We start from the raw sequence: 22,543 nt of genomic DNA on the forward strand, positions 1-22,543 counted from the left end.
GGGCGCGAGAGGCGGCGGCTGCTGCGCCTGGGAAGGAGGCGGAGAAAGCGGCGGCGGCAGCAGCAGCAGGAGCAGGAGGGGAGAGGCAGGAAGGAAGCGGCCGCCTGCGAGCTCCGCGGTCATCTGATTCCAGCCCAGCGTCCGGCCGGGAGAGGGACGGAGGGCGGCAGCCGCGAGACCCGCCTGGCCTCCCTCCCCTTGCAGATGCGCCCCGCGCCCCTTCCCCAACCTGAGCCTCCCCTTCCCCCGATCCTTCATTGATTCCCGAGATCCGGGGTTTCCTCGTGCTTCCAGACCCGGCACATCTCTCCCTCCTTTCCTCCTTCCCTTTCTCGCCTGTTTTCGTGGCTCTCCTCCTCTCTCCACCCCGCCCCAGCGAATGTTAGGAAGAGAAAAGGCTGCCAGGTCATTTGGAGAGAAACTTTAAGGTCCTTCCGATTGGCTTAGATCCCTTAGGTGGGGGCGAAACTCCCTGCTTTATTTGACCCTCGTTCTCCCCCCCCCCCTTCTCTTATTTCACTAACCTCCTCTCTCTTCATCCCCACCCCAATTGAAAGTATCGGTCAATGTCTGGTTGTCACCCCTCTGTTGTACCATTTGTTTTTGGATACAGGAAGGCTTTTGGAAGGACCTAAATCCCCCTTCTTTTCTGGATATATATATTTTTAAATAATTTCTCTGGTCCTTAATCAGTTCATTCCTTTTTCCTTTTTTTGGCAGAACCACAAATTTTGGTCTGAGGATTTGTGTTTTCCCCTCTGAGTTTCCTTTTTTTTTTATTTTAAAAGCCACCTTTTGGAATAAATCTGTCCTGTATTTTTTTTTAAAGTTCTGAATTACTTATTTCTTTGGAGACCTCAGCATCAAGCTCTTTGTAAACTGCAACACCTTTTGGCACCCCGCTTCTGAATGTGGGAAAAACAGCTCCTTTGGAAAAAAAATATATATATTCTGTCATTTCCTGATGCTTTTTTCACCTTCCTAATCTTTTTGCTCTGTCCCATCCCATCAGAGGAAGCCTGAGGTCTTAATAAACTGTGGATCTGTGCTACATCTGTGGACTGCCCTCTCTTTTAAAAATCCAAAAACGGCGGATACGCTTTCGACACTGCATTCTACAGATTGTTGACATAGGAAGAAACTCTCTTGGCAGGCTCCAGCGGGTTCCTTTTTGTCATTTGACTTTAAGGAAGCAAAGATCTGGAAAGAGAAGTTTGTAACATCTGCGCTCCAGAAAAACAACAACCCTGGAGGGACTTTTGGCAGAAAGACAGCCTTAAACTTTCTCATTTCCAAGGAAACAACTGCGTTGTCAAATCGACCTGATCTTGCATTTGGAAGTTTTTCAGGATCTTCTGGACACTGAAGGAAAAGAGACTGGCATGCTCAAGACCGTGTCCTGATTAACTGCAATGGGGCATTGAGGCAGAACAAATTTCCCACTGGAAAGTGTGGGAGTGAGTGGAGAATCCCTGCAGGGAGCGTGAAAGACACAGGAGGAGGAGTTGACCCAGCACATGAATGGCTGCCAAGGATTATGACCACTTGTTCAAACTACTCATCATTGGGGACTCTGGTAAGTATTGGCTCTTTTCCCCTTGTTCCCCAAGTCTTCCATTTTCTCTCTCTTCCTCCAAACCCACTTTTTCATCTTATTATATTTGGCTGTTCTGTCTCCCACTGTCTTTTTCATTCCTCTTTAACTATGCCCATCTCTCTAAACTCATCTCATTCTTTTCAGTTTTCATTCCACACTCGTTTCTCCTTATCTGATTTTTTAAATAGTCTTGGTTTCTTGCATCTTTTCCCTCCTTTGGTCTTCCACCTTGTTTCATATATTCCGATTATCGGTTCAGCGTCCCCTCCGCCCCCACTTAAGCCTATTCCTTGTCATTCTTCCTCTTTGTACTCTTGTTTTTTGCTGTTATTCCACAGCTCTTTCCTTGTTTCTCTTTCATACCTGCAAACATCCTCATGCAATATAAATGTGCACAAGGTAATAAAAAGGTTACTTTTTAATGAATTTGGAAGTGATAGGACTGATAGCGTTCTCTTGCCTTGTAACTTTCCCCCATTAGTATCTGGCTTTATATTGCCTTCTCTCACTGTTTTAGCATCCCATAATCCCGTGGAGACTTATCTTGTGGGAAGCTTACTCACAGTGTACCAAGAGCTTATTCTGGCTGCATGGCAAGCTTGCAGAAGCAGTTTTTTCCACAAGTCTCCCTTGTGCTAATTTCTAGGATTCCCAGCATCCTTTGGGGCCTAGTTGCGCCAACCTGTGAGTGTTGCCACCTAGAAGCATTCACACATAGCTTTTTTTCAGGGGAGGGGGGAGAAAAACAAGGTGTATGAGTTTGCCTGAGCTGCTGCTTGGTAGGATGAAATTATAGTACTTATACTAAAGCTAACCAAGAATGATGCTCCTCAAAATGGCTTCCCAGAATGCTCCTGACTAAGTCATTCTATATACCTGGGTATGTTTCCAATACTCTTCACATTCATTCAAATCTTGTCTGCTGTGCTTCAGGCCCTGGTCAGCAACTTGCTCTCTTTTCATCTTAAGACTGTTTCCAACTTTGGCCACATTCATACATTTAAAGCACTGTGATACCACTTTAAACAGTTATGGCTTCCCCCAGAGTGGTAGTTTTTTAAGTATGCTGAGAATTACAAGTCCCAGAGTTCCATGGGAAGAGGCATTAAAACACTCCTGAGAATTATAGCCCTGGGAGGGGAATAGGGGGCCTCCTGGCATGCTTAACAGAGACCTTCTATTCCAGGCACCCCCAACCTCCAGCCCTCCAGATGTTTTGGACTACAGTTCCCATCATCCCTGACCACTGGTCCTGTTAGCTAGGGATCATGGGAGTTGTAGGCCTAAACATCTGGAGGGCCACAGGTTGGGGATGCCTGCTCTATTCCCTGGGGGTACGATTCACAGAGTGGTTTAACAGGCAGTGCCTCTTCCCAAGGAACTCTGGGAATTTTAATTTGGGGGAGGGGAATAAAAGGTCTCCTAACAACTCTCAGCAGCCTTAAACTACAGATCCCAGAATTCTCTGGGGGAAGCCATGGCCGTTTAAAGTGGCATCACAGCCTTTTAAATGATAGATTCATAGAATAGGAAGGGACCACAAGGGTCATATAGTCCAACCCCCTGCAATGCAGGAATCTTTCACCCAGTGTGGGGCTTGAACCCACAACCCCGAGATTAAGAGTCTCACACTCTGTCAACTGAGCTATTGCAGCCCAAGTTGGAATACACCCCCATTGAAAGGATGGAACCAGTTAGTCATTTCCATACTCTTAGTATACGACTGGATACAACCATTAGTAGCTTGGTGCAGGGAGGGAGCGGAGGGCGGCTAGTTGCTAAGCCATTGTTTAAAATGGGAGTGGGAAGCCTGTGTCCTCTCCAGATATGGTTGGACTCCATCTCCCATAAGCCAGAGCTTTCATGGCCAATGGTCGGGAATGATGGGAGTTGTAGTCCAGCAACATATGAAGGCCCTCAGGGTAGCCAGCCAAGGTTTTAAAGCAGTACCTATTCACCAAATGCATACACAACATGGTTAAGAAAGGTCTTTTAGACTTCAGTGCTACACCTACATATCTAAGAGTAAGCCCAACGTGATTCATGGGACTGACTTCTGAGAAATGTTACCTTACTTTTTAAATCCCTTCCAAAAAATTGTGTCAAGCCATTCTGTTCAACCCACTGCAGTTCCCCTGCAGTGTTTTTGAGTCCTGCTCTCCTGCCATCAGTTCCAAAAGAATAATTGGGACCAAAGCTCATAAACTTTGCTACCGAGTCCTGTCTGTCTCATATCACATTTTTTGAGGCGGTCTTGTGAATGCCGACTTCTTCCACAGAAATGGAAACGGCTACTAGCAAATAATATATATATTTCTAGTTCCCCAAGCGGCTTGCTGTCACTCAAATTCAACATGCGAGGTTGCTTGTGGGTGTTTTGTACACAGATGAAAATGAGAGACAAGCCCTGTCCTGGGGTTACAAGACTTTAGTGAGGGAAGTGGAAGAAAAAGGTGGAAGAGGAAGGGGATCAGTTTGACAGTGAGTGAAGAGATGAATCGATCAGGATTTACAATCAGGCTGGGGCCTGGCTGATTTTCCCCCCCCCCCATTGACTGTATTCTTTGCTTGGAAAGGAGTTGTGCAACTGACCCGGCAGTCCTTGTTCCTTGACTGGGGTGAGGTGGAGAGGGCCCTTCCCCCTTTGCCTCTGCAGTCACAGGTCCGCTGATAGCTGGAACAGAGCTCTTTCTGAGGCACTGGGTTGGGGGAAGAGAAGCCAGCTCCTTGCAGCTGTTCTCTGATGGCTGGAGCCAGGCCTGTCTCCTTGCTGTGGTGGTTTTCCTGCAAAGGGGTGGCTGCAATTCTCTTCTCGCTGGCTTCCCCTTCTGATCTCGCCTCCCCAGCCTTCTCTCCTTCAGGTTGCACACAAAGAGCTCCGCCAATCATCCCTGCGCAGCTTCTTGGCATTTAAAGTCCTCTATTGCTTCCTGCCGCGAGGCCTTGTCTCGTTTGATTTTTATCTTTGTTTCATTTTTCATGCGGTTCCAGACTGGATGTGAATACACCTCTGAGCAGTGCTGGCTCTCACTTAGTATTGGCTGCACAGGCTGGCAGCGGCTTTTTGGGGTTTCAGGCAGGAGCCCTTCTCAGCCCTGTGCGGTTCAGGGTTGAGCCTGGGGCTTCCCAAATTCCAAGCGCGTGCTGAGATTTAAAATGCATCAAAAGCCCAAAGCGGTTGAAGGAAAGAAGCAAGGAGGTGGTGGCTCTGGAAGGAATCCTGTTGTTGTAGCAGTTTGCTGTGTAGTGGGGGGAAATGGAATTGCACGATTCCCTGCCCCAGCCTGCTTACAGTCACACGTGGCAATGAAACAGGAGGTAGAAGTGACCTGGAATTAAACCAGCACCTCTGTCTACTGGTTCGTTAAGGCAGACATAATTTACTAGCCATAGCATCTGGCTGTACAACTAGCAGGTCTGGTTGCTTGGGAGGGGGCTTCCCCCCACGGAATAAATTCGGGGATCAGGTGAAATTCTGGGACTCAGGGTTAAAAGGGGTTGGTGTGGCACCAGCATTCCTGAGGCCTTTATGTCTCTTGTGTGCACCTGCTGATGTAATGAAATAACTGAAGGGAGCTAGAGCCCTCCCTAGCTTTTCCCAGCTGACCAGGGCTGGCAGGCAGAAGGCCTGATTCGATCAGAAAGGGGGAAAGGGATTCACCAGCCAGGAGTGTTCCTATGTATGCGTGGTACTTCTGAGGTATCCTGATGGAACTAAAATTCCAATCTCTGGAAAATGTTCTGGATTTTTCCTGGAAGTCCCAAATTGCAGTCTGGTTTGGTAAACAAAAGCCATGGGGCTCACCTGCAGAGAGCTATTCACAACACGGAAGCTGCCTTGGACTGGCGTTCTACCCCATTCCTTAGGCTCCTACTTTTTTTCATTTTCAATGAAACAATGATTTTAATCAACGACACTTTTCCAGGGACGGAAATACCTAACAGGTAATTTTCTACCCCACATAGTGATGTCAGTATTGATGGACAACCACCAAGGGGGGCGGTCAGGTGTAATATGCAACTTTTTGCCTCTAGCAAGAGCCTGGCTACTCTCATTACACGAATTGCATGAAAAGTAAGCCTGCTTCGGTTTGATCATGAGCATCTTTGAGAATCGCTTGGAGACATGTGGGGAAGGATGAAAGGGGGGGGGTAGTACAGCTTCGTTGTTTCCCATCTTCTCCTGCTCCAAATCCCTAGGAAAATCCTCCTCTGAAGGGGATGAGAATACAAGTGCATAGATGCTGAGCAGTGGCTCTGATCCCCTCCAGCTTTCTCTGGGGAACCTTTGGAGTCTGTCTTTGGAGACACACAACTGGTAGCTACTCTCTCTCCCCCTCCTCCTGCCCCAGTTTCCATTCCCTTCTATACATAGTCAGTGGGAGCACTGAGCATGCTCTGCCCCTATTGGGTTGCCTTTGTAGGTGTTTACCGCTAAATGGCTGGTGTTCTAATTTTGGTACTTCTGCAAACTTTTGAATTCTCCTGTACCTCCTGATATGTCATTTTTTTTAATGGCCTTGTTTTGGCTACAACCCTGTCGGCACCCACCAGCCAAGTTTGCCACTCAGTGATGCTTCCCAAGTGATCTCCATCACCTACTGATGCTAACCCTGGGTTAACTACGCATTCTCCCCTTGCTCACCTCCATCTCCTCCTCCTTTCTCTGTGGACACTTCTTTGCCAAGTTGCAAATTTTAAGCTTCTCTGGGCAGAGACTTCCTGTTTTGTGTTTCTTTGTAGAACACTAGGTGCAGGGATGGCAGTATAACAAGCCCACCATGGAAGCCTTAAAAGGCTCCGGGCTGTCTCCTCCCATACAAGCCTGTTTATGGCTTAATATAGGGATACCTTTAAAGCCCTTAATGGCCTCGGTCCTGTATACCTGAAGGAGCGTCTGCACCCCCATTGTTCTGCCCGGACACTGAGGTCCAGCGCCGAGGGCCTTCTGGCGGTTCCCTCATTGCGAGAAGTGAAGCAGGGAAGCAGGCAGAGGGCCTTCTCTGTAGTGGCGCCTGCCCTGTGGAACGCTTTCCCATCAGATGTCAAGGAAATAAATAACTATCTGACATTTAGAAGACATCTGAAGGCAGCCCTGCTCAGGAAAGTTTTTAATGTGTGACATTTTAATGTATTTTTAATCTTTGTTGGAAGCCGCCCAGAGTGGCCAGATGGGTGGGGTACAAATTATTATTATTATTATTAATAATAATAATAATAATAATAATAATAATCTCCAGATCTTCTCTGTTTCATCTTTAGAGGTGCATTCAGCGGGACAATACTTTTAAAGCACTCTTATACCACTTTGACAGTCATGGAGGATCCTGGGAACTGTAGTTTAAGGGTGCTCTGAACTGTAGGTCTCTGGGGAAGCCATGACTGTTGTGGTGTAAGAGTTTAAATGAATGGTGTGGATGTGACCTGATATTTTCGTCTCACGAAGATCTTTCTGTAAAAAAAGAATTGGGAACCTTTTGGTTTTGGGTATTCCCTAATGGTTGGTGCAGAGTTTAGGGTTCTTGGGCTGTTTCTAGGCAGGTTTTCCTTGTGGGATCGGTGCTCCTCATTGCAGCATCTATACATCAAAATGCCAGTCCGTATTTCTCCCCTTTAAATTTTGGATTAGAAAGGTTCAGAAAAGGGCAGTCAAAATGATTGGGGGGAATAGAGCAACTCTCCAACAAATAAAGGTTGCAACATTTTGGACTTTTTGGTTTAGAGAAACAGTGCATAAGAGTTGACAGAAGTTGACGAAATTATGCATAGCATGAAGAAAAAGGATAGACAAATGTTTTTTTCAGTCTTTCCACGCTAGAATTTGTGGATACAGTGGTGCCCCGCAAGACGAAATTAATTTGTTCCGCAAGTTTTGTTGTCTAGCGAATTTTTCGTCTTGCGAATTATTATTTAGACAAAGGAAACAAAGTTGCGAGACGTTTTCGTCTTGCGAAGCAAGCCCATAGGGAAATTCGTCTTGCGAGGCAACTCGCAAACGGAAAAACCTTTCGTCTAGCGAGTTTTTTGTCTTGCGAGGCATTCGTCTTGCGAGGTACCACTGTATTCAGTGAAACTAATGTTGGAAGATTCAGGAAAGAGAAAAGCACTGAGTTACTTTGTAAGACACAATGTGTATTTGTATGAGAGAAACAAAGGTAGGGATACAGTAGTACCTCGGGTTACATACGCTTCAGGTTACAGACTCCGCTAACCCAGAAATAGTACCTCGGGTTAAGAACTTTGCTTCAGGATGAGAACAGAAATCACGTGGCGGTGGTGTGGCAGCAGCAGGAGGCCCCATTAGCTAAAGTGGTGCTTCAGGTTAAGAACAGTTTCAGGTTAAATACGGACTTCCGGAACGAATTAGGTACTTAACCTGAGGTACCACTGTATATATTTTCTATATAAAAATGTGTAACATGTAACCAGGCACAAAATAGTTTAAGTTATTTGTATGCAGTAATGGCAGGCCAAAAAAGAAAAGAAAAAAAGACAGAACACCAGGTGCTAGAAATAAGATTTACTCCAGGTCTGATGTATTTTGTAAAAAACAAAACCAAAACCAAAAACCTTCCTCAGGAGAATGGTAAATATATGAGTAACATAACACAGGAAATCGGCTATTAAGTACTGTACAAAATACTGTATAATAATGGGTTCCAGCTGATATAAATGGTTTGATATTGGGGTTTTTTGGTTACTTTTGAGCCTCAATAATGGGAATTGTTGGTAGTTCTCGATATTTAGGAGTTGCCTCATTTGTATGTGTTCTGCTTTCAACAAGGTTTTGTTATACATTTTGTTTACACACCCTCAATTCCTCCACTAACTTTTTCTTTTTACAAGAGTTAGATTGAAAACTTATGTCTGGCATATATTCAGTATGTGATTGTGTGAATGGAGGTCTCTTCAGGCATTCAGCTGAACATGTGAATGCCAAACTGTGTAGGATGTGTGTGTGCGCATGCATGCATGCCAGGTTGTGCTTGCTCTCCCCTTGCTCAGCCACTGTGTTCTGCTTTGTAAGTCACTTTGAGCTGCTTTTGTGGGGGGGAGTTAAGTAAATTTAACTGATGATAATGTTTCATGGGGAAACTCTGCATAGGGATTCGATTTGCATTTGCTCAAACGAGAGGAAAACCCTGCGCGGTCGAGAACTCTGATAATGGCAGCTGAACACACATAAGTGTTACTTATTATATTTTGGACTTGCTATCCCATTTCTTATATGTATTGTTTGTATATTTATAGTGCCCTGAGGAAGGATTCCTTCCCGCAAAACACTTTGGGCCTGGAATAAATTTCTGGCACTTGGGATTCTTTCTTACTGCCTGCTGTTGATGCCACCCGGTCTTTGCGTGTAGCAAAATGGCAACTGTGAGGGCATGCTTCCATTTTGGAGTGGCGCAGGGAGGCCTCTGTATCTCCTCGAGGGCCCAAAGGCGTCACTCTGTGTACGAAGGGGGCCTGTCGAATTTGCAACCGCTTTGCAGGGAGGCCAGTGTGCATCAGGAGCTTTAAAGTATTGCTGTAACTCCGCTGAAGAAAGGGTGGCGGCGGAGTGGGCTTGCAAAGCTGAGGGGACAAGACACTCTTTCAGGGTCAGGACAACAGGTGACATCATGCAGTAGAAGGGTTGGGTTTGTCACGTGGACACCTGTGGAGGTGGCTCTGCCCAGTTATGCCGCATGAGGTAATATTGACACGGCTACAACTGCAACCTTGAGAGACGCCTCCCTGTCATCCAGTTTCCTCCTCGGAACACTCCCTCCCGCTCCATATCCCACTTATGAATGGTGCAGTGTGCTCAGTGACTCCCCACAAATAAATTCACATGTATATATCCCATTTTCTCTCTCTGCCCCACCTCCCCCCAATGCAGATTGTGTTCCCCAAAGTCATGTGAGCTAATCCAGAGTCCTCATGCCTCCCCACCCCCCATAATCCCTTGCTGCTCTCTGCCCTTGAATGGGATACAATAGCTTTGGGTGGGAGTGGCCGTCTTGAGCAAATACGCCGGTCAGGTGTGTTTGCTTTGGGTGGGGAGCTGGCAACCTTTGCTGAGGTGATTATGTTTGCATCAGAGGCTGTCAAAAACAAAGCTGGGAGGATGTTAAAGATCCATCCTATATAAAGTTTGTGCAACCTGTTTCTTTTTTTCTTTTCCTGTCCAGGGGTGGGGAAAAGCAGTCTTCTACTTCGCTTTGCGGACAACACCTTCTCTGGTAAGTGCTGCCCTCTGTTCTCATTAGATAGCCGGTGTGGGATTCGGACCCAAGAGCAACCAGGGTTCGAATCCCCGCTCAGCAACGAAACTCAATCTGCACCATCAGAATGAAGTTCACGAGCCAAAACGTTGTATTGAAAAATATGACTTTTGAACTGTCTGCTCCCAAAATGGCAACTAGGCACTCCATTTTTGCGACTGTAACCCTGGTTTAAGCAGCCATTTGGCACCTAGCTTATAGATCTGAGTTTCTAACGCTGGAGCCACGTATGCCGCCTTGAGCGCTTTGGAAGAAAATGGGATAAATAAAGAGCCGTTCTCAACACAGAGATCAGGTAGGAGCCAAGACTGCCAACCTATCAAGCATATTGCAACAGCGGCCATATTCACTCATTATTTCAACCCCTGCCTCAGGACTTATGAAAGGGAGAGCAGGGACGGGCCCATTGCCCCCACTGCCTCTTGCACGTTCCCATTCATGTAGCCCCTTTCCATGTGTTGGGGGGCTGAATGTCGGCAGAAGGGGCTACTGGAAAAGGCTCCCCATGTAATGTAGAACCCAGATCTTCCTGCAGTCTTAAACCACTCAGAGAGTCTGCTTGAGTAGAGCAGAGTCCTCACTGCAGGTATTCAGATGAAGATGAGACACTTGCCCAAAGCCACCCTGTGAATCCGTGGCTAAAGGTAGGATTACCCCCTAGATCCAACCTGCATCTCATCCCAGTTTTATCCATTGTGATGACTGCAATGTCCTTTGGTGTTTCAGCCACCACAGCGTAAGCGCCCTTTGACTCCAAGAATTATGAGTTGCATTTTATGGTCACCTGTTTCTATCTCTGTGTTCTACATATTTTTATCTTCCTGTTATCTGTAGTTCCCCATATATATATATATATATATATATGCTTTCGTAGATTTTCACGGGTATAGGAATGCAGGTTTTGGTGTCCTCGGGTGTCTTCCCGTGTAAAAGTTGGGGTGTCTAGGCGACGTTTCGACGAGGTCTCACTCGTCATCTTCAGGCTGGTGCTTTCGGCTTCTTGTTACTGGAACAGATAACAAGAAGCCGAAAGCACCAGCCTGAAGATGACGAGTGAGACCTCGTCGAAACGTCGCCTAGACACCCCAACTTTTACACGGGAAGACACCCGAGGACACCAAAACCTGCATATATATATATATATATATATATATATATATATATATATAGGGGAGTGATTTCCCACTGGAAAATTTCTAGTTTTGTTAAATCTCCCTGCCAGTATTTTTCTCCTCCTGTCCTCTGACTTCCCTTCCACATGTCTCTCCCAGGCAGCTATATCACAACCATTGGGGTAGATTTCAAGATTCGGACGCTAGTGATAAATGGAGAGCGAGTGAAACTGCAGATCTGGGACACGGCTGGACAGGAACGGTTCCGAACCATCACTTCCACGTAAGCATGGCACAGATGTGGGGTATGCCTGGGTATTCTGGGGGCAGGATGGAGGTTATTTTGAACTCTTTTTGAGTGATGTGGATTGGCTCCGATGCACGTATGTGGGGAGCAAGATGCCTTGAAACTTAGTTAACACGTGGGATATAAATCCACAATGAAAAGATGTGGAAGGTTTGGGATTTCTGGTTTCAGAGCAAATAACCCTTTTTTCATGTTTTCTGAGAGAGGTACAGAGGTTTATTCTAGGATAGGGAACCCATTTTACGGTCTCTCTTTCTCCTGTGACAGGTATTACCGTAACACGCATGGTGTCATCATCGTCTATGATGTGACGAACGCGGAGTCCTTTGTTAATGTCAAGCGCTGGCTGCACGAGATTGGGCAGAACTGTGACAGCGTCTGCAAGATCTTGGGTGAGTGAATCAGAGTTGAAATCCTAGCTTCCCACATTCAGTCGTCTAGTGTTTAACGGACATGTGTTCACAGTATACTGAAACCTAGTTATCTAAGCTGAAGGCCAAAAGATTTTCCCAAGATGCAGTGCTCTTATTTGTGCCAGGTCAGGTGGAAGCATTAATACCCCAGATAAGTATGACTTGTATTTTAACTTTGGGGTGTACCAGTGGGTTTGGGGAACAGGAAACCTAAGCCCTGAGGTTCAGGCTAGAATCACCCAGAATCTCATAGTGCATTCTGGTTAATCTAGGAGCAAATATGCACTTCTGAGCCATCAGTGGAAGTTCTTTCTGGACTGCTGTGGCTTCATTTGTGGATGGGACAGGCTGTGGAGGTGATGATTTAACCCCCTTTAGAAATGTTAGAAATTGCCTAACATTTTCTAAGCGTTGAACATATATTAAGAGGCAAGATGCTCTGCCCGCAGGCTCACAAGCAAATAGATGTGATACAAAAGAGAAAGGAATGGAGATCAGAGCAAATGCTGGCACAGCCAAAGGATGGTCTCTCCCCCCCCCCCATGTTCTTTCTGGGAGGCAGCAGAGGGTATAGCCTTCAAGCAGCCCTAAGTCACCTGGCTAGTGGTGCACTGTGTTCCTTCATGCCGGGAGAAGGGAAACACTGCATCCTGTGTGCAGTTGCTTGAAGTGCGGTTCAGACCATGTGCACTTAATGGGTAGCAGATAATTTTTTCCCCCATCACCTCCTTTCTGATCCTTAAAAAAAACAACCTTAAGGTACCAGGGCTTGACCTTGGACTTTCCATGTGGGAAGCATGTGCTGTACAACTGAGCTAAGGTCACAGGTGGCTTTAAAGCTTTTTCTAGGGAAAGTTGTTCCCATCAACTTAAATTGGTGCAATAAATGGCTCTCTGATCTAACCTGACAATCTGGTTTCTGTTGAGCGGTTGTACTGCCTCGGCTTGGTAGCTTATGGGGCAATTTTCCTTTGAATACTCTGGTTTGGGAATTAGCTGCACTCTTTTTGTCTATACCGCTGGTACTCTTACAGTATTTCCTCTGGTAATAATTAAGGCTGTTGGATCCCTCTTTGTTGCATTTGATTCCGCTTCTGATTCCTCCTCCTTCCTCTCCCCCAAATTGTCATCAGTGGGTAACAAATGCGAGGACCCATCGCGGAAGCAAGTGGAGACAGCTGACGCCCGGCGGTTCAGTGAGCAAATGGGAGTCCGCCTCTTTGAAACCAGCGCCAAGGAAAACCTCAATGTGGAAGAGGTATTGGACCGGGGTGTGGGTGAGGGTGGAGACGGGAAGAATGAAAACACACAGTACCTATAGAGCAGGGATGGGGAACCAATTTGGCCCCCCAAACCACGCCCCCTTGCCCCTCAGTGAGGTCAACTGGTGGGTAGGAGGATAGGGTTTAATCCTGCATTGGTCGTGAGCAGGACTGCATAGCCTAGTCGGCAGGATTTAATTTTGAGTCATCAGTGAATTAAATATCGGAACCTTAAATGGGAAGTGGGGTGGGCCTCTTCCTTTTCAAGTTCCTGATCTTGGGGACTTGAAAGAGAAGAGGGAGGTTTGCAAAAAGCCTTTGCAAGCCTCTTTGCTCGCCTTTCAGCTCCAGAGCTTGTTCTGATCTTGAGCGTGTGGGAGAAGAGGCTTGCAAAAGGGGTTTTGATTGGTGGGTGCCCTTGCTGCATGTCAGTCACAAGGCACAATAATGTGATTGACAGGTAGGTGCTCTCTCAGCCACCCATCCACTTTATCCCGCGAGGCAGATCCTGATAAGGATTTGGCCTGTGGAGCCAAAAATATCCCCCACTCCCTATTAGAGAAATGCCTCTGTGCCTAATGGGGGTGTGTGTGTGCGCGCGCGCGTTGTTGGTAGGGAAAGGCAGGCTCATCACTCTGTATTTTTCCTCCGCTACAGATGTTCAATGCCATCACAGCCATGGTGCTCCGGACTAAACAGGAAAATCTGGCACGGCTCCAGCAGCAGAATGAGGTTGTCAAAATCAACAAACCCAAAAAGAAACCCTCCGTCAAGAAATGCTGCTGAAGGGACAGCCCCTGTGTTCTCCTCTTCCTCCCCGCCCCAAAATCCTGAGAATGACTGACTGGACTGTGGAAGGGCTGGTTGGGTGGGTAAAAATAGCTGCCGTTATGTGCGCATGTGTGGTGGGGGAAGCGGGGGGGCTGGAATCCTGGCGGGAGGGCACGGGAGTCTGTGTGAATGAATGCCCACAGCACTGGAATGGCACTCCCCTCCCCACAACCCTTGGAGAGGTTGAGTTGCTGGAATGGAAAAATCTATATACTGGCGCTGAAATCCCTTCTTGCGTTGGGGATAGAGGCGGGGGAACATTGAAGAGCATTAAAAACAAACAATGCTGAAACAAATTGCATAAAGGTGATGAATAGGAGGATGAGGGGCATTTTCTACTTCCAGAAAACAAAAATAACCTCTGCAGTGTTGCCTATAAACTCTCTTCTCATGTATTTTACTTCTCGTCTTCCTCTGCCCTCCATTCCCACCCTGTGTTGCCATGGCGCAGTGCAGCTCGAGTATCCATTGTTGGGTCACTGTGATACGTGTGTGTGTGTTGCGGGAGAAAGATGTGTATTTCTTTTTAAGGGGGGAGGACAATACAGCTGTACCTGTGACTAATGAGGGGTAGGATGAAACTGGGGGAATCCAGTGCCTCAATTCACAATACTTCACCTAGCAATAGTGGGGATTGCCCCAATTTTCTTCTTGGCTTGCGTTTGCTAAGAAATGTGGTCAGAATACTGTCCTGAGGCCTGGGTTAAAAACCAGGGTGCAAACCTCTCCCACTGGGTCTGGAATAGGATTGTTCATCTCTTCCCCATAACCCCTCTCCAGTCTCAGAGCAACTTGTCATGTATATTCATATTCAAAACAAGGCTGGGGTTGGAAAGGTCTCTTTGAAACCTCCCTGCCTTGTATTAGCAATTGGGGTACCATCCTGTCAGCCCAGCCTCCCTCCTGAAACTGAGGAACTAATCAGAAGGTGTGTATATGCCAAACTTGGAATATGAAACACTCTTTGGATCTGGGAGGTGGGTCTCCACCCCACAACTCCAAAATGGTGGGTACAACAGAAATTGTATTTGCCCTCCCACCTCTGTCTTTAAATATGGGGACCTTCTGACTGTGCAATACGTCTGCTTCATGAGTTATTTTATATACACAAAAATGAATTATGTACATAATTAAAACATCTTGTGTTAACCCACTGCTAATGGCATTAAACCTGTCAAGGAGACACCACTGTTCAATAAAGAAATTTAGATATGAAACCACCTCTTATTCTTTTATTTCTCCAAAGCATGGCTACCCATCCTTTGGTGGCAAGAGGGATTTTTTTTGTCATATTTCCATCTGTTGGTACCCTCTGGAATAACATCTTGTTTTCAGCTCTCTGGAAGTAAAAGGTCAAGATGCTGCTCCCGCAAGGAAAGAGAAAATGTTAGTTGATCTTCACACAAACACTTTTTTTTTGTAGGGTGGGGTATCAGCTCTCTGATAAAATAAAAAGGAGAAGTTCAGAAAGCTCATTTTGAAATTGCTTCTAAAAAGCAATATTAACATTCTAAGTCATAGCACCTTGAGACACCACAGTTGCACTTTTTCCTAAGTACTGGCATCTTTCCTATTGGAAAAGAAAATAGCAATATGCACACACACCAGAAACGACCACACACACACTTTTACATCTAGTAGAGGGGAGAGGATCAGATTACTGCAGTCGATTGAAAAATGATGGGTGTTCCTATGTTGCTGTAAAATTGCAATCAAATGTGTTGATGCTGGATAATGATGTCATTTGTTGAAAGTCTGACAGGCCAACCGGAAAAAAAGAGTTTTGGCTTTAGACCAAGATGGGTGAAAGCTCATATTTCCATTTCCTCTTGTATTGTCGCTGCTTCTTGCTGAGGCTGTGCAGGAGAGCTGAGGGCAGATGGGATAGCCATCAATGTCCGGATACTGTGAAAGCCTGAGTTACTAGGAGGGCTCCAAAGGACCACTTCTGTACAAGGATTCCTGTAAGAATGAGGGAGGATGCTAGTTACTGATGCAAATGATTTTGCTTTCCAGTGTTCCTCTTTTCTTCCCAAGTCTTGTGCTATACTTACAGAGAAAGAAATACCTCTTCAGGCACAAGGCTGACTCCTCCAACGGGCTCTTGTAGGAAGGAAGGATGTGCCAGTATGGGGCAATCTGCCATAATGAATTCCCCATCCACAAGTACACTGTTGTGCTCGTCCTCGTCTGAACTAGCTTCTTCACTTGCTCCATCTTGGGACAGCCTAAGAGAGAGAAAATCTCACACAATGAAGCCTTGTTATTCTGCTTCTCTGACTGCCCCCCTCACAAAGCAGTGGTCCCCAGTACCTCTGCTGCAGTTCTTTCAAGCGTGCATATGCCTCCTGCCACTTGGGATCTTCATCGTAGAGAGGGAAACCGTTGGAGCTGTAGACGTGGTCATTGTCCAGGCTAAGAGAGTTGAAGCGGGCAGCCATCTTGTCCTCTGAGAGGAAGTGTTTGGAACTGGGTTCCCTGTTGGGGCACAGAGAGCAATGGCAAGGAGTCCAGGGTCCAGTGACACCAATCCTGTCCTGTACCAATTCATGCCAAGCTCGCTTTCCCCACTCTGCCCTTCAGCATTGCCCATCATGCACTGCAGCACATTAAAAGTTCATTTGGCATTTTTAGTGTCGGATACAAAAAGCACACACTTAAATGAAAATTGCATGTTCAATAGTTTATTCATTGTTCTCAGAAAACTACAATGGAATATATTTAATCGGGGTGGGGGGGGGGGACTCTTAAGAAAACATGATGCAATTGCAACCTGTACTGTATATGGAAGAAGAAAGTGGAATATGAAGATGGATGTTTCTAGCCCCACTCACTTCATGCACCAGCCATGACTCCTCATCTTATGTCACACTTACTGATCTCTATGCTCCAGATGGCGTTTGAAAGCGAAGGATGTTGACCGGCACCTAAAACAAAAAGCTACAGTTGTACTCGAGACCCAAAGATCTCCCCACGCTAGTTGCTCTTCTCCCACTGGCCTACTCTTTTACCGTAATTATAAAAGCTGTGCTTCTTCCTCTTCGCAGACCCCAAAGTCCATGAGTTTGCAAGGCCCGTCCTTCCTACCCCACAGCACTGAATTACCGTATTTTTCGCCCTATAGGACACACCTTTACCCCTCCAAAAATGAAGGGGAAATGTGTGTGCAAATGCAGGCTTCAGGAAGCTCTGCACAACCCTCGGGAGACCGGCGCCACTTCGCGCCCGCCTCCCGATGACTGCGCAGAGCTGCCTGCAGTCCCGGGGCGAGCACAGCTCTGCGCAGCCATCCGGAGCGGGGCACGAAGTCGCGCCCGCCTCCCGATGGCTGCGCAGAGCTGCCTGCATTCCGAAGCCTGGGGAGACCGGCGCGACTTACCGCTGGCCTCCCTAGGCTTGCAGATAGCAGGCTGTTCTCGGGGCTGGGATTGGGGGAAGCTCGGGCTTCCCCCGCGCCAGCCCCGCGCCTGGGGGGGAAATAATTTTTTTCCTTTATTCCCCCCCCAAAAAAACTAAGTGCGTCCTATGGGGCAGTGCACCCTATGGGGCAAAAAATACGATAGGTTTTTTCTCTTCTCCCCACCCACACCCACCCAGGGCCATAGCTAGGGGGTGGTAAGGTGGGGCCCCGCCAGGGGCACAGGCAAGGAGGAGGCGCAAAATCAGCTTAAAATATGTACATAAATAGGTCTATTAATAAAAATATTGATTCTTGCCTCATAAGAAAAGTGTGAATTGAATTGGTTGGGGGGCGGGGTTGGAGAGGTAGAAAGAAGAGCTAATTTGTCCATGGCTAGGGGGCGCAATCTGGACGGTTCTGCCAGGGGCGCAAGATCACCTAGCTACGGCTCTGTACCCACCCCACGATCTTTAAAGCCCTTTACAGAACCAGAATGCTTGAATGACTGTAAATTTCTATTTATAACTTAAGATCTTTAGCCAATAATCTTCTACAAGTGTACCTGCCATCTGAGACAAGGTATGAGACAGCAGGAGTGAAAGACCTCCCCCAGAGAGGCTTGCCTAGTGCCTACTTTGTTATTTTGCTGGGAAGTAAATACATTTAAAATGTTTTACACTGCTGAGTTTCACTGTCTTGTTACAGTTATTTTACCTAAATTGTGTGTGAACTGTATTGTAAAGTGCCTTCAGAATATATAAAGTCCTGTAATCAATTAACTTCCCTGAAAGTTTATGACTGTAGCCCACTGTCTGCCCTTTTGCCTCTTTCCTTCAGAACTAAGCTGCAAAATAAAAAGCCCAACAAAATGACTGCATTTTCCTTCTCTGGCATGTTTTTTAAAGCTTCCAGCAGGTCGGTCACCTTTTTGCCTGTGAATAAATGCCAGAGAGGTGGGCGCTATCAAAATCCACTTTTCTCTCCCTCAGCCCATCCTCAAAATGTATCCTTTCCTCTTCACCCAAGCAAAAAGCCTCATTGTGCACATGCTTACCGTCCCTGCTGTATTTTATTGAAGTTCACCAAGCCCTGGCTTTGCCTTATCCATGGCATTCTGCGTGCTGTGTGCCGCTGCCTGCTGGAGGGCACGGTGTGGCTCCAACCCCTGCTCCCAGCCAAGAAGGAGCAGCACGTGGATGGGCTGGATGGAATAATTGTTGGCGATTGCTGGCCAGTTGTCTGATCCATCTGTGAGGTAAAACATAAAGGGAGTTAAACTAAGACTCACCTCTGTAGCACTAATCCTGCCCTGAAACACTGTTAGTGCAAGTGTTTTTCACACTAACCTGTGAAAAAGCTGCCTATTTTTAAAGGATTGTTCTGGTGCCTTCAGCCCGATGCAAAGCGGAGCTAGTATATTGATGGAAGTGGATTGTTGTGTGTTAGAAAGGATTTGAGAGAGCATCCTAGGGTTTATACTTGGTTCAGGCAGAACACTGACCAGGCCTGAAGAGCCTTCCCCTTCCCTTGTAGATGACTGAGCACAACTGATGATCCTCTGAAGCTGTGCACTTTAGGGGGCTATTGATATGAGCAAGGAAGCTGGTCTCACGTGATCTTTTTATTAAGTGGGCCCCTTGCATACTGTTTAATTCTATTTGTTCCTATTTTGTCTGTAAGCCGCCTCAAGTCTCTGCCGGGGAAAAGGGGTGGTGCATGCATAAATTCCTTTGAAAAGCCACTGCATTAGATATTGCACCTGTTGTCTTCAGGCGCTTTTCCAGCTGCTCATTTTGAGACATAAGACTGAATCCCACATACAAAGCTCCTTCCTGTTTCTTATCAGGTAAGGTCTTTATCAGAGGGGTCTCTGCAGAGCTCTTTAGGTTTCCAACACCTTAATTAAGCAAAGTGTTCCCATCATATAGTGGTGGTCTTTACATTGGATAACTCTTGGAAGTTGTGCATAAATCTAGAACACAGTGTGTCTGTTCAAAGTAATACCTGATGTAAGGTTACCAGATGTCCCTGTTTCCGGGGGACAGTCCCTGCATTTACAAATCAGTCCCCTGACAAATACCATCTATTTAGTAGGAAGTTGAAAAGTGTCCCCAGATTCATTGAAAAAAACCTGGTAACCTTAACCTGATTGTTGTGTAGGATTCAGCTCTACCATCCTTAAAAGTGTTATGTGTGTTTTTGATTTTGAGGTTGCTAATGTGTTAGTGATAAATCTGCAACTGCCCCTTTTTGTCCTAAAGGCTCATGAGATCACAGGTCGCTCTCCTGTGATCCTTAAGGCCACTTCAGGATAAAGGAAGTTTGCCTTGACCCGACTAGCGCTTAGCTCTCCCTGCCAAGCTTTGGGAATCCCAGCAGCCTTTGCGCTCACAGGCAGCCATTTAAAGGCGCTCCCATGATGCCTTGCTACAGGGCTAACCGAAATAACGGAATCCCAAGACGCTTTGCGCTCGCCACAACCTGGTGGGCGTGTCCACTCCACAGGAAAGGGCGTGGTTATATTCAAGGTGGGGCTGGGCGCCCCTTGATTCTCTGAGGCACGTGCGGCTGCCGCTGTGCGGTGGAAGGAACGTGACGCCAGTAACGGTCGGTGCAGACAGGCACGCGCGAGGGGGAGGCGGGTTAGAATGCGGGTCTAGAGATAGCGTCTGCGCATGCGCCGTTAATATAGCGGCAGGGGATTAAAAAATATATGCCTCTTACCGTTCGGAAGTCTGTTCCTCACGCTGCTCTTCACAACGGCGGCGCTTCTACAGCAGCCTGGGGAACCAGCAGGGTGTAAACCAGCCACCAAATTTCGTTTTCACGTGACGAGCGAGGAGGGGGGAAACACTCTGATACACGTGCGAAGTGTGCCGGGAAATGTAGTTCCTTTTTACACTCTCGGTCCATGTTGCTTTGACCGCGGAGCCTCCGAATCCCGTCGTGCCTTGCGCTTTTTCGTCGCTCCGTCTCTTTGTAATCATAGAGACGAGACAAAGTCTCAAGGGCTCGTGCGCGCGCCCCCTAATGTCCAACTTTGGCATTGGCCGCGTTAAGTGAAGGATAAAGGAAAGCGCGTCGCTTCTGCACCGAATGAATGGAGCGCGGGCGCGTCTGGCTCCCATTGACCGGGGCGGGTTTGCATGAGCAATTTAGCATCGCGGTCGTTTGCGTGCTTACTCAGAAGTAAGTCCCACTGTGTTCAATGGGCTTACTCCTCGGACAGTGTGCATAGAGCGGGCGCTTTGCCTGGACCAACGTTTGCTGCAATGCGGCGGCTCTTTTTGCTCCCCGCTCAGCATTATCAAGTGGTTTTTTAAATTTTATTTTAAAGGGAACTTTGCATTTCTGTTAAGCTGCTTTTCTTATAAAATCAAACTCAAGGTAGCTTGAGAGAAAAAACATATAAGTATTGCAGCAAAATTAAAACTCAAAACCAAGGCAGCTTACCATCAAAATATAAATCGTGTCCAAATTCAACATGCAGTAGCAAAACAAAAGCGTTATGTTGATGCATGGGGCATTTTAAAAACTCACATTAGATGCAGTGTTTACATCTCCTTTTGTCGAGGGAGCCAGATTATTTGCAGCATGTATTGTGGGGTTGGGACGCGGGTGGCGCTGTGGGTTAAAGCCTCAGCGACTAGGACTTGCCAATCGAAAGGTCAGCGGTTCGAATCCCCGCGGCGGGGTGCGCTCCCGTCGCTCGGTCCCAGCGCCTGCCAACCTAGCAGTTTGAAAGCACCCTCGGGTGCAAGTAGATAAATAGGGACCGCTTACCAGCGGGAAGGTAAACGGCGTTCCGTGTGCTGCGCTGGCTCGCCAGATGCAGCTTGTCATGCTGGCCATGTGACCCGGAAGTGTCTGCGGACAGCGCTGGCTCCCGACCTATAGAGTGAGATGAGCGCACAACCCTAGAGTCTGTCAAGACTGGCCCGTATGGGCAGGGGTACCTTTACCTTTACCTTATTGTGGGGTTAGGGAACTGGTGGCCCTGCTGATATTTCTGGAATACAACTGCCATCACCCCGATCGTTGGCCATACTCACTGGAGCTGATGGGAGCTGGAATCCGCCCCCCCCCCAATCTGGTGGGCCACAGGTTCCCTACTCCTGATGTACCCTATTTTGCCTTGCTGGAAACCCCACATGCTTTGGGATCATTTGTCGCACCCCTGGGTGAGGCTCATTGGACATGGGGAGCATGTAGCATGGCAGCCTGTTCTGTGGTTCCATGTACTGCACTGGGATGCTGGTGAGACCAGTGTGTCATACTGGAGAGATCTTGCTCCCATCTTACCTATTGACATCCAAGGCCAGGCTGCCTAGATCTACGCTTTGGTATATTGCAGGAATTAGCTTTACAAAAAATTGAGCTTGGTCAAGCTCCGCAGCATAGGTGGGCTTTTGTTTTGCCAAGGACGGAATCTGCTTATACTGTAGTGCAATCAGGGCTTGGGGTGGGACATGCCTGGGCAAATAAAACAAAGTATTTCTTAGGAAAGCAAGAACCAGCATCCATCCAGGCAGCACTTGCTGCCTTGACTTCTCCTGCTTGTTCCTATTGCCAGATGGATATTCAGAGATCCCTGGAACTCTTGCACATGACTGTCTACTCCCAGAGTGTCTCGCCATGTGGCAAGTACTTGGCAGCTGGGAACAACTATGGAGAGATTGCCATCTTCAGGTAATTGGGTGCCTCTTTTGAGGGAGGGAGGGATTATCTCTGCATTTTCTCACACCTCTGTGTTTCTTCCTCTCCAGCCTTTCTGCAGCACTGAGTTCAGAGGCTAAGGAGGAGAGCAAGAAGCCAGTGGTGTCCTTTGTAGGTAGGTGAAAAACACAGCCTCTACTGGAATTGTTTTTAAGTTGCTTTTATCGTTATGTTGCCTGTTGTTGCTGCCCTGGGCTCCTTCGGGAAGGCTAATGGGATATAAACAAATAACAACAACTGCAAGGAGTCCAGGAACTCCCAAGATGCATTGAGCATCCATTCCCATGCCAACCTGCTTGTTTATTACGGTTGGCCGTTTGTGGCAATGCCAGGAGTTCCCATAAAGCAGATCCCCAGGCCCAGTGTCAGCATGCAGCATTGGCTGGGCTCCACGAGACCTGCTGTGGCTAATGCTGGCATCATTTAATAAATAAATAAATAAATAAATGGCCTTGAGATGAGAAGCACTGGGCTGGGTGGCTCCACCCTCCACCCAAAAAAAGCCCCCAGCCTTTGGGCCCTTACATAGGGCTTCTCCATGTGTCATATTTATTGTGCATTCATGATTATTTGTCTTACGATGGTATCAGGACGGTTATTCGCAGTCCTGCTTTCAATAATAATAATAATAATAATAC

General features: G+C 47.1%; 3 protein-coding genes across 6 annotated transcripts in view; 2 read left to right on the forward strand and 1 right to left on the reverse strand.

Annotated features, from left to right (window-relative positions):
• LOC114583675 (ras-related protein Rab-35-like) lies at nt 1-15,006 on the forward strand. Its single transcript, XM_028704999.2, has 6 exons — nt 1-1,576; nt 9,772-9,822; nt 11,136-11,259; nt 11,551-11,675; nt 12,830-12,954; nt 13,616-15,006. The coding sequence occupies exons 1-6, from the start codon at nt 1,522-1,524 to the stop codon at nt 13,742-13,744; spliced, it is 609 nt and encodes a 202-aa protein (XP_028560832.1). The 5' UTR covers nt 1-1,521; the 3' UTR covers nt 13,745-15,006.
• Nucleotides 15,000-20,126, reverse strand: HCFC1R1 (host cell factor C1 regulator 1). 3 transcript variants are annotated; one of them, XM_028704998.2, is made up of 6 exons: nt 19,914-20,126; nt 18,244-18,437; nt 16,666-16,716; nt 16,103-16,267; nt 15,858-16,017; nt 15,000-15,751 (listed from the first exon to the last, which is right to left on the reverse strand). In XM_028704998.2, exons 2-6 carry the CDS (start codon nt 18,435-18,437, stop codon nt 15,713-15,715), a joined length of 609 nt encoding a protein of 202 aa, XP_028560831.2. In that variant the 5' UTR covers nt 19,914-20,126; the 3' UTR covers nt 15,000-15,712. The 3 variants fall into 3 exon arrangements, with proteins under 3 accessions (XP_028560831.2, XP_028560829.2, XP_028560830.2); XM_028704996.2 differs by having other exon boundaries at nt 15,844-16,017; nt 19,914-20,112; XM_028704997.2 differs by lacking the exon at nt 19,914-20,126 and adding an exon at nt 18,536-19,611 and having other exon boundaries at nt 15,844-16,017.
• THOC6 (THO complex subunit 6) overlaps nt 19,652-22,543 on the forward strand; it is a 9,850-nt gene continuing 6,958 nt past the window's right edge. Inside the window, exons 1-3 of one of the 2 annotated variants that reach the window (XM_028704993.2) lie at nt 19,652-19,796; nt 21,763-21,878; nt 21,956-22,020. In XM_028704993.2, the coding sequence (XP_028560826.1) occupies nt 21,763-21,878; nt 21,956-22,020 (181 nt within the window). In that variant the 5' untranslated portion in view covers nt 19,652-19,796. Of the gene's footprint in view, nt 19,797-20,267; nt 20,379-21,762; nt 21,879-21,955; nt 22,021-22,543 lie in introns of those variants that run through there. The other variant, XM_028704994.2, reaches the window with a different exon arrangement.

The sequence above is a fragment of the Podarcis muralis genome, chromosome 13 (genome assembly GCF_964188315.1).
Source record: "Podarcis muralis chromosome 13, rPodMur119.hap1.1, whole genome shotgun sequence".
Taxonomy (NCBI): domain Eukaryota; kingdom Metazoa; phylum Chordata; class Lepidosauria; order Squamata; family Lacertidae; genus Podarcis; species Podarcis muralis.

Excerpts from the sequence above, each read along its gene's own strand:
- LOC114583675 (XM_028704999.2), top strand. The coding sequence starts at position 1,522 with ATGGCTGCCAAGGATTATGACCACTTGTTCAAACTACTCATCATTGGG. Across the intron at positions 1,577-9,771 it reads ACTCATCATTGGGGACTCTG|GGGTGGGGAAAAGCAGTCTT; the intron begins GTAAGTATTGGC and ends TTTCCTGTCCAG. Across the intron at positions 12,955-13,615 it reads AAAACCTCAATGTGGAAGAG|ATGTTCAATGCCATCACAGC; the intron begins GTATTGGACCGG and ends CCTCCGCTACAG.
- HCFC1R1 (XM_028704996.2), bottom strand. The coding sequence starts at position 18,437 with ATGGATCAGACAACTGGCCAGCAATCGCCAACAATTATTCCATCCAGC. Across the intron at positions 16,268-16,665 it reads CATCTGGAGCATAGAGATCA|GGAACCCAGTTCCAAACACT; the intron begins GTAAGTGTGACA and ends GTGCCCCAACAG. Across the intron at positions 16,018-16,102 it reads TTGAAAGAACTGCAGCAGAG|GCTGTCCCAAGATGGAGCAA; the intron begins GTACTGGGGACC and ends TCTCTCTCTTAG.